This window comes from Chlorocebus sabaeus, chromosome 10 (assembly GCF_047675955.1).
Source record: "Chlorocebus sabaeus isolate Y175 chromosome 10, mChlSab1.0.hap1, whole genome shotgun sequence".
In the NCBI taxonomy this organism is placed as follows: Eukaryota; Metazoa; Chordata; class Mammalia; order Primates; family Cercopithecidae; genus Chlorocebus; species Chlorocebus sabaeus.
The window spans coordinates 102,601,339-102,612,651 of NC_132913.1; the positions used below are offsets into that span (position 1 = coordinate 102,601,339).

General features: G+C 38.2%; 1 protein-coding gene across 1 annotated transcript in view; it reads right to left on the reverse strand.

Moving 5' to 3' along the window:
- ABCA12 (ATP binding cassette subfamily A member 12) overlaps positions 1-6,661 on the reverse strand; it is a 208,128-nt gene extending 201,467 nt beyond the window's left edge. The window contains exon 1 of the mRNA XM_038001573.2: positions 6,125-6,661. Within this exon, the coding sequence (XP_037857501.2) occupies positions 6,125-6,193 (69 nt within the window). The 5' untranslated portion in view covers positions 6,194-6,661. The remainder of the gene's footprint in view (positions 1-6,124) is intronic.
- Positions 6,662-11,313: the final 4,652 nt, after the last annotated feature.

Genomic DNA, 11,313 nt, shown 5'->3' on the forward strand with positions numbered 1-11,313 from the left:
TTTCCTTAGTCTAGCTGGTGGTCTGTCCATTTTGTTTAGCCTTTCAAAGGATCAGCTTTTCATTCATTGATCCTTTCTATCTTTTTTTTGTTTGTTTTTTGGCCTCAATCTCATTTATTTTTGCTGTGATCTGTGTTATTCTTTTCTTCTGATAGCTTTTATTTTATTTTGCTCTTGTTTTTCTGGTACCTTCAAGTGTGATGTTAAATTGTTAATTTGAGATCTTTCTATCTTTTTGATGTAAGCATTTAATGCTATAAACTTTCCTCTTAGCACTGCTTTTGCTATATCCTCGGAGTTTGGGTATGCTGTGTCTTTATTTTTATTTGAGAGGTTTTTTTTTTTGTAATTTCTGCCATTATTTTATTATTTACACAAAAGTTGTTCAGGAGAAAGTTGTTTAGTTTCCACGTACTTGTATAGTTTTGAAAGTTTCTCCTTAGTATTGATTTCCAATCTTATTCCACTGTGGTCCAAGAAGATACTTGATATGATTTCAAATTTTTTTGAATTTATTGAGACTTCCCTTACAGACAAGCATACAGTTAATTTTGGGGAATGTTTCATGCACAGATGAGAAGAATGTATATTCTGCAATTGTTGGGTATAATGTTCTATAAATGTCTATTAAGTCCTTTTGCTCTATAGTCCAATGTAAGTCCACAGTTTCCTTGTTGATTTTCTGCCTTGATTATCTGTCTAGTAACATCAGTGGGGTGTTGAAGTCCACCACTATTAGTGTATTGCTACTAATCTGTTTTCCTGCGTCTAGTAGTATTTATTTTATAAAGCTGGGTGCTTCAGTATTAGGTTCATATATACTCGGGATAGTTAAATCTTCTTGTTGTATTGAACCTTTTATCATTACACAATGTATTTGTCTTTTTTTTAACTGTTGTTGGTTTAACGTCTGTTTATCTGATATGAGAATGGCTATTCCTGTTTGCTTTTCTTTTCCATTTGTGTGATATATCTTTTTCTACCTTTTTACTTTTAGTCTGAATGCATCTTTAGTCAGTAGGTGAGTCTCTTGTAGACAGAAGATGGCTGTGTCTTTTTTGAAATCCTATTTGCCACTCTATATCTTTTAAGCAGGGCATTGAGGCATTTATGTTAAAAGTTAATGTTGATACGTGAGATTTTGTTCTTGATGTAATGTTGTTAGCTAGTTCTTTTGAGGTTTCTATTGTGCAGTTGCTTTACAAGATCTGTGAACTTTGTACTTATGTATCTTTTTCTGTGTTGTCCTTTTGTTTCTATATTTAGAAATCCTTTGAAAATTTCTTGTAGGACCAGGCTAATGATGACAAATTCTCTTAGTGTTTTCTTGTCTGGGAAAGACTTTCTCCTTCATTTATGAAACTCAGTTTGGCAGGATATAAAATTTCAGCTGGCATTTTTTTCTTCTTTAAGGAGGCTAAAAATAGATTCTCATCTTTTCTGTTATAGGGCTTCTGCTGAGAAGTCCACTGTTAGTCTAATCAGTTGTCCTTTGTAGGTGCTTTGACTCTTCTCTGTAACTGGCTTTAAAATTTTTTTTTTTTTTTTTTTTTTTAGTATGGACTTTGGACGATCTGGTGACTATATGAGTTGGCAATGTTTGGCTTGCATAAACTCTCACAAGTATTCTCTAAATTTATCTGAATGTCTTGTAATATCTGGATGTCTACCACTCAAGCAAGATTAGGGAAATTTTCTTGAATTATTCTCTAAAATATGTTTTTCAAGTTGTTTACTTTTTCTCCTTCTCTATCAAGAATTCCAATAATGTGTAGGTTTGATCGCTTTACATAATCTCGTATTTCTCATAGACTTTGTCATCTTAATGGAAGATAAACTCTAATATTATCTAATCTTTCAGCCTGCAATCTCTTTGCTGTCCCAGGGCTCTTTCCTGTCATTAACTAGCATCTCATTAGGTAAGCCTTCCTATTGCTAACCATCTCTGCTGGAGTATTTCTTCATTATTTCATTATTTTTAAAGTTAAATTACAAGCCCAGCAGGTTAGCAACTACACCTGGTTGGCTTTCTCTATTACCTAACATTTCTGTTAGTACTTAGTGTATTTTTCTTTATTTTCCTTTAATATTCATTTTTTGGCAATACAATTGAGAATTGATATTACCACAGATATTAAATATCGTCAATTTCCAAGGCCTCCTTACCAGATATGATCTGTTCTTTGGTGGGCTAATTGTTAAGTAGGGATCAGAGAATGTTAGGGAAAAAACTCAACTTGGGAGCAACAGAGAAGAATCAGGAAGTAACGGAAAGAATAAATTCATGCTAGGATAAATCTGCCTTTGAGCCTTAAATTGCTGTGTGACCTTGGACAAGTTCCTTCAGCATTCTAGGACCCTGTAAAATTAAGTCAGTTATATATGTCCCAATATTCCAGAATTCTGATATCTTACTTTATAAGGAAAAGAGAGAGACATTTACTCCAAGAATAATTTTGAGGGAACTCACCGCCAAAATTAAAGATTCCCTTTTTTTATAGCCAAACTAAATATTTAGCTTATGCTATTCTCATCCTGTTTCTCAGATTGTATAGTTGTTTGTAATTCTCTTCTCATTTTCTATTTTAGCATATATATATACACATATACACACACACACACACATATATGTATATATATAGAGAGAGAGTGTGTGTGTCAAACTTTTTTGCCCAGGCTGGAATACAGTAGCTCAATCTAGGCTCACTGTAGCCTTGACCTCCCAGCTCCCAGGCTCAGGTAATCCTCCCACCTCAGCCTTCCAAGTAGCTTGGAATACAGGCATGCATCACCATGCCAAGCTAATTTTTTGTATTTTTAAATAGAAACAGGGTTCACCATGTTGCCCAAGCTGGTCTCGAACTACTAGGCTCAAGTCATCCACCTACCTTGGCCTCTCAAAGGATTATAGGCATAAGCCACTACACCTGGCCAGCATACACTTTTTAAAAAAAATTTATTTATTTTTCTTTTTTGAGACAGAGTCTCACTCTGTTACCCAGGCTGGAGTGCAGTGGCATGATCTTGGCTCACTGCAACCTCCACCTCCCAGGTTCAAGTGATTCTCCTGCCTCAGCCTGCCAAGTAGCTGGGATTACAGGTGTGTGCCATCATGCCAAGCTAATTTTTGTATGTTTTTAGTAGAGTTTTGCCATATTGGCCAGGCTGGTCTTGAACTCCTAACCTTAAGTAATCCACCTGCTTCGGCCTCCCAAAGTGCTGGGATTACAGGCATGAGACGCTGTGCCCAGCCCCAGCATATACTTTTATAATCAACACATTTCCTCATTAATCTCCAATCTACCTTAATATTTTTACTATATCTTTCTTTTTCTTTTCTTTTTTCATGTGTCATTTGTTTCTCTATTAATAGATTCTTAACTTCTTCCCTTTTGAATTGTTCTTCCCACCACCTTGCTTTGTGATGGAATTTCTAACAAAAATTAGGCAAAGTTGTCATGGTGGTGATGCTCCCATTTTTTTTACCATTAAGTAAGGACTATATATTTCCTGTGTCCATAGCTTAATTTCTGTTTTTCTGTGAGTAAAAGAATATTTTGAAAGTATAATTTTTAGAATGATTATGAGTATAGAAGTATAAATCCTTGCATTTTAAATTATTATTTGATGGATAACCAAGTCTAGTTCCTACAAAAACACGCTTCTCCTCAAATTCATATGTACCTTCATTTCACATTTTGTCTGTCTTCTAATTTGCCTTTATATGATTTTTTTCATTTTATTCCCCTTTAGATCTTTAATTCCAACTTTCCAACCTCTTATTCCTCTCTTCCTTTTTAAGGGTAATGCTATCACATATATATCCTTCCCACATGTGTCTTCAAGTATTTTTCCCAATATGGAGAGACGGAGCTGATGCTAGGCAAAACTGTGAAGGAAATTTATCTTTCTTTGCCCTTTCACCCTCTACTTGGAATTGTCCTTCCTTTTCCTTTTGCATCACCATCTTCTACAGGTCTCTCTTGTCCCTCTGGTTGGTTATAATGGATTCAGGTTGGCCTTCTGTACTGTCCCAAATTTTGGACTTTTTCTGACCTCGCTCTACCATGAAGACTTATCGGTCCTGGTTTCCATTTGTTTAAGGTGCACTTAAGATCTGAATCATTCCCTGTCCCAAAATGAACTAATGGCTCATGTATTCTCCCTCCCTAGGAAAAATATAGTTACCAGAGTTTATTTAGGGGTTTTGACTAGATGGGAATAATGCAAGGTGTCATGCTTGAAAAACTTTTAATATATCTGACTTGCATCTCCCCTCAATATTTCACCATGTCTAGCAAACACTGACTAGAATGAAGAGAAACCCTAAAGGAGAAAATTGATATGCCCACTACTTTCAAAATGAGGAAAAAGACTTGTCATTAAAATTTCTAAAGATAAAATTTCTCAATGAAAAACAAACATATTCACCTGAGATTTGGGTGGATTTTTTTTCCTATAACTTTTTTTACACAAAATAGAGTTGTAAAAGAAACAGACCTCAGCATTCAGATTACCGACAATAACACATACAGATTTTAGTTCCTCCGTGTTTTTGTTTTTAGCTATTGAATTTTTATCACTTATAAACTTTACTGTATGTGGATTTCTTCCTTTTACCCACAGTATCTTCTCCTGAATTTCCTTTCATTATTAATCTGCATAAAATCTGACACACATTGCTTCAAATCCCTCACTAATCTATTTGCTAAGTGTGTCACCATTATAAAGCACTTTGAAATACATTAGCACATTTGGTACTTCCCCCAATATGAGTTAGATGTGGCAGGCTTCATGGCACATGTAACTCATCATGTCACATCTAACTCATCATGCCACATCATGGTGGGAAAACCAGTGCTTAGAGAAACTGTCTTCAGCTACTTAAGTTACATGAGGAGCAGTGGCAGAGGCCCCAACTCACATCCTCTGACCTCATCCACACACCCAGGATCCTTTCCCTGCTAATGCCACACAGAATCAACCACGTGATAATTATGGGGAGTTTTTCTTCTGTGTTTTTTTTCCAGTTAAAAAACAAATAAAAAATTGAATGAGTTTATAATTTTATATTCAAACCCCACACCCATGCAATCACATGCCTTAGGATTTTAAAAGCCTACCCACAAAATTCAGAAGGGTAAGTGAACACCTACGTCGTCCTCCTCTTACTAAACACATCAAAACACTAAAGTAAAGTGTCAGGCACACCAAGCAAGCCTAGAGTGAGATAAGGTGCATAGATAAAATGCTGGTTTCTGTGATGCATATTATTTGCATAATATGTACATTACTCATTCAGGACTGGGAATTACCACTTTAAAATAAAGTATATTGAATACCTTTTTGGATTTCCCTGATTTTCAAACATTCTTCTGAATATATAACAATTCCCAGAAACCAATTCCATTCTCAATCATCCTGGGAGACATCTGATGAGGATCTAATAGCTAACTTTGTAATTAGAATGCAAACATTAATGTAAGAGTACAAAAAAGACGTTGCAATGAGCAAGAGAAGACAGATTGTAGTAGTAAAGCTAAGTGATGCAACGATATTCTTAAAACATGGCACATACACATACTTTTGTTTGGCATTCCCAGTAAATGATTTTTAGATACTAAAATTTCTCAGTAGTTTTTCTATACGAATAGCCTTCAAACTATTTCTGTTCTGTATTTTACCTTTCAATCAAACTTTCTATGGCTTTTGGTTTTCCAATATATTTCTTCCCATTTATTGTACATTTCAAATAATACTCTTCTTTCCTCTATCCCATTTTTAACTAAATTTGTTAAGAAAAATTCTGGAAGCCTTTTGGCTTGAACCCAGAATTCAATGTTCCAGTTCAGCCAGTAACAAGTCCTGTTCTTTTTTTCACCCAGGGCATGTCCTGATTTACTCTTTTAATTTACTGAAATCAAAAGCCTGCTTTTTGGGACATGTTAAGACTAGCTCCATTAGCTATAAGACAGATAGGGGGATGAATTCTAAATATATTACTTCCTGCTTTGGAAAATGCCTTTAAACTCTTCTGTTTTTACTTCTCATTAACATCACCTTTTAGGATTACCTGGCGTATTGCCCCATGACCCACACTTCCACACTTATTTTTTAAACTCACCGGCTGCCTTTTTACACCTAGCCAATTTTTCCAGACCAGGATCCGAAGCTGATGAAACTGGGAAGCCATCCTTCACACACCCCAAATGAGAGATCTCCTCTTCTTTTCTCCACTCCACAAATGAAGAATTGATGCCCCGTCCAACTTGCTGTATATCAGTGTATCAGTACCCCTTTCACGGCATAGCTTCCTTGAGGGCTGGGGTAAGAAACCCACGGTTCTTCTGTTTCTGCTGGATTTTTCCCTGTGGTTAATCCTTAACCAAGAGGCACTTCTCAATCAACGCTTCTTCCAAAAGAAGGACCCAGATCAGTATCTTTGGGTGGCTTATGCTTATTTTAAAATAATATCCAGGTGCTGCTTGTTGCACGAAGTCCAGACTCAAGAGAGAATGAGGATCATTCAGATAATGCCTAAGAGAAAAAAAAAGCGGCAGCTGAACCCACACCTCCTACTCTCCATGAAATTAATTGCCTATCCACACCTTAGAGAGCATGTCACCTGCACTGGATGCGTCACAGGAATTAGGGGGTGGGACCCTTGCCAGGCCAGTAGGACTTGTCCTACATTCTCTTGTCTTCTTTCCTGCACACAGTGTCTGCTCTAGCCGAGGCAGGGCACAGAGAGCATTTCACAGACACTGGGCCCAGTGGCTCTTTAATATTAAAGTGTCATTAAAATGATTTAAATCAATAAGGCCATAGCTTAGCTGCAAAGCTCTGAGCCTCAGCCCATCATTAGATATACTAGGGAAAGTATCTGTCTTTAACCTAAAGTTGAATGTTTCGATTTTGGGGGAATGACTATGTTGACCAGGTCCCACCTTTCATCACAGTGTACTCAGTTAAGCACAGTGCAGAAAAGGAAAGGTAGGCTGTAGGGGACATAAATGACAAACTGGAGTCCCTCAATTCACAAGATTCATATGTCTATTACAGGCAAGCCACATTGTTTCAGGCTCTTATAGTGAAAGGGGACGCAGGGTGATCCAAGATATTTCTAAGTCCTCTTTCCATGATACATTCCTCCCTCTCTAAGACCCTGCCTTTCAAAGTTATCCCGAAGTTGACATCTTCAATGAAACCTTTTTGGATATACCCCATAGAATAGATTCTCTTGCCTTTGAGTCTAGCATCATTCTTTGTTGCCCTCTCTCAAGGAACTTAAACTTTTTGCATTATTTTTATTTGTGTATGTCTTATTTTTCCTACAAGATAAGTTATTTGAGGACACGGACTACATCACAGTACTTTACATATCATTAGTGTTCAATACTTGCTACTGAATGTAATTGACTAAAATACTGGAGCCAAGGCTAGTAGGGTGAAGCTCCCCTTTGATCCTCACACCTATCCTGACTAATCCAGAGTCTACTTGCAAAATCCGTTAAAGCATGAAGAGTTGGCCCTTCAACAGGCGCGGTGGCTCACGCCTGTAATCCCAGCACTTTGGGAGGTCGAGACGGGCTGATCACTTGAGGTCAGGAGTTCAAGGCTGGCCTCACGAACATGGTGAAACCCTGTCTCTACTAAAAACACAAAAATTAGCCAGGCATGGTGGTGGGCACCTGTTATCCCAGCTACTTGGGAGGCTGAGGAGGGAGAATCGCTTGAAACTGGGAGGCAGAGGTTGCAGTGAGCTGAGATGGTGTCACTGCACTCCAGCCTGGGCAAAAGAGCGAGACACCATCCGAAAAAAAAAAAAAAAAAAGGAATCTAACACAGGTCCTGCCTCATAGTAAGTGGTCAATTAATTCTTATTAAATAATTGGGTAGCAATGTTTGCTAAGGACTTATTGAATCATCCTAGGAGTCCTATTATATAGAAACTGCCATTATTCCCCTTTTCAGTGGAGGAAAGTGATATTTAGAAGTGTCATAACTTGCCGGAGTTCACCTAGTTAGCAGTGAGGACAGTGGGAACAGCAGAGAAGGAACTCGAACCTCGTTTCTGTACTTTTAGTCTCTATGCTCTGTTGTCTCCAGTCCCATGTATTACACTTCACAGAAAGAGCTGAGAAACAAATGAACATCAGGGATTTTCCCTGTTTCTCTAGGGGGGCCTATAAATCACTTGTAGAGATTTTTTTGGAAGTACACGCATGAAAAATTATTGCCAAAATGGGTGCACAAAGAGTAGTTGCTCTAGGAATTCAGGAAAAGGAAGGATGCTCTTTTAGGCTTCTTGATAGAGCCTCACGGCACTTCCCAGCCTGGCTCTTGCCAGCTTCATCAGTTGTCTCTCCACCTTCAGCCATCCCTCCTGCCATCTGCTAGAATACTTTAGATGAGGACTGTTCACTTTCAGGCTTTGGTCATGCTGTTCCCTCTGCCCAAAATGAAATTGCGCTCATTCTCAAATGACTGACTCAAGTGTTGCTTCCCCTCTGAAGCCTTTTCCAGCACTTCCACCCACCACACCCCCAACCCCGGCTGAATTAATCACCCCTTCATCTGTTTTCCCATAAAGCTTTGTTCGCACAGATAGTCAACTCCCTTATTACCTTCTATTATAGTCAGTCTGTCTCTCTGTCCATACTCTGAGCCCCTTGAGTACAGGGACCATGTCTCATGGAACACCACGATTTCGAGATAAATTCTATATTCCTGAATGGTGAGAATTCTGACCGAGCTAAATCTAAGAGCTGGTCTGAAGTAGTAGAAGATAAAGTTGGAGAGTTAGGGACCTAAAGCTAAGGAGGAGAAGATGTCATATTGTGCATTTAGAATGAAATGTTCCTGGAAACTCTTCTTAAGAGAGAGAGTATGATAGAGCCGATGCTGTGGGATGATGAAAATGTTAGTAGAATGAGATGTTGATTGAAGTTGAGACTTGAAATCCTTTTTTTTTTTGAATAGAAAAAACAAGTGAATTGAGTTAGTGATGATGTAAAGCAGTTCAGAAATTTTAACAGCAACCAGATTATAATTTTACTTCTTCACCTCAGCACTGGTTTTTGTGTATAGCATCAGTGACAACTCTTTGTTTTTTTTTAACCATTAACTTACTTTTACATTAAGGTGCAATGGATACTCATCGCCTACAGGACCTGATCTTTATAATAAACCTGTGAGGTCAACATTATTATACCTACTGTATAGATGAAGATGCATAGGACAAGTAACTTCCTGAGGTCACACAGATAATGAGTGTCAGAACAGTAATTTGAACCCAGGTTTCTGTGTCTGCAAAGCCTGTTCTCCAACAGGCCCTCGTAAAGCAAGCATGGGTAAGAAAACACAGCAAGTGCACGCATTTAACCTAGGTGGAAATGTGCAACAAGTTGGGAAATCGAAGCTAACTCATGGTAAAAATAACCACATCCTTCTTTTACAAGAAGGGTGAGACTCCACCCAAGGATTATAATAATAAGGCATCAGTTGCTAATACCTCATTACCTAAGATCCACCTGCGATGTAAGACGTTGATAGCTGAGACTATGAAGCAGGTGGGTGTGAGGAAGGTATCAGATTCAGGATTTTCAAGTGCTTTATCAGCACTGAGACACTCCAATGATAACGTAGACAAAAGAATTGTGTCAAGAAGCAACTGGTAAAAATCTGATCCACAAAACCCGAAAGCAAGACATATTTCAAGGGAGCTTTAAAAAGTCTCGCTCACTCTAAGCTGTTACAGAGCACCTTGTCCCTCCAAGGTGATTTCAATGGCACAGAATTCCTCATCACAAATAACACAGTCATGTCAGAGACCAAGTTTGATAAATCAATCGATTATCTTACATTGAGCCATGTGAGTATGGCAATTTCAGGGTGATTTCCCATCTTGCGAAGAATTACTCATCCACTCAGGGTGAGTAATCATTTTCTTAAACTGGTGATGTTGAATTAATTAATTTTACTACATGTGTAGTGTAATCTTGTGAGGCTAAGAAAAAACTGACACCTGTAAAATTTGGAATTTTTTGGCCAACCTATTCAAACTGATGGAAAGATACGGAGTATTCAGAAAGATCATCTCCTCCTCTTCGCAATGTAAGTTTTAATAATCAGTTCTCCATTTTAAAGGAAAAATGAAAATGAAAAATAGTATTTTGTCTTCTCAATTTATGTTTTTCCCCTCATAAAACCTTAAACAGCTTAAAAAACAAATCTGTATATTTATCTACTATCACTTGTTTCTTCATGGAAAAAATACAACAAACCAATTTTTGCATGTGTTTTAGTCTTTGATGACTGACCTGTTCCCAGAGAAATTTTTAAAAAGAATATCCCAACAGTAAAGGTTTCTATAGCATGCATTCTCTTGGGCACAACAGAAACTGTCTTAGAAAAGATTAATTTTGGTAGGGCATGGTGGCTCAAGCCTGTAATCTCAGCACTTTGGGAGGCCAAGAACGGGCGGATCACGAGGTCAGGAGATCGAGACCATCCTGGCTAACACGGTGAAACCCTGTCTCTACTAAAAAATAGAAAAAATTAGCCGGGCGAGGTGGCAGGTGCCTGTAGTCCCAGCTACTCGGGAGGCTGAGGCAGGAGAACGGCGTAAACCCAGGAGGTGGAGCTTGCAGTGAGCTGAGATCTGGCCACTGCACTCCAGCCTGGGTGACAGAGCGAGACTCCGTCTCAAAAAAAAAAAAAAGAAAAAAGAAAAGATTAATTTTATTAAATAAGTTAGAAAATGATAATTTCTAGCATTTTCAAATTCCAACTTGTAAGAAAAATAAATCACCCAGTTATCTGTCCCCTCAATCTTGAGCAACACACAGGTTTTCTTTTTTTTTTTTTTTTTTTTTTTTTTTTTTTGAGGTGGAGTCTTGTTCTGTCACCCAGGCTGGAGTGCAGGGGTGCAATCTCTGCTCACTGCAACCTCTGCCTCTCGGGTTCAAGCGATTCTCCTGCCTTAGCCTCCCAAGTAGCTGAGATTGCAGGCGTGCACCACCGTGCCCAGCTGATTTGTGTATTTTTAGTAGAGACGGGGTTTCACCATGTTGGTCAGGCTGGTCTCGAACTCCTGACCTCATGATCCGCCTCCCATTTTGTATGTGCAACTACTACTGTATTACTTTGAAAGCATAAGGCTGGTGGGTAAAGGAACTGGTCAATAATTTCAATTCAAATCAATAATCAAACATTTTAGTTGAAAAGTCTCATTCAAGCACTAACTGATCAGCAATATTTTGTTTTTGTTTTTGAAACAGTCTTGCTCTGTCGCCCAGGCTGCAGTGCAGG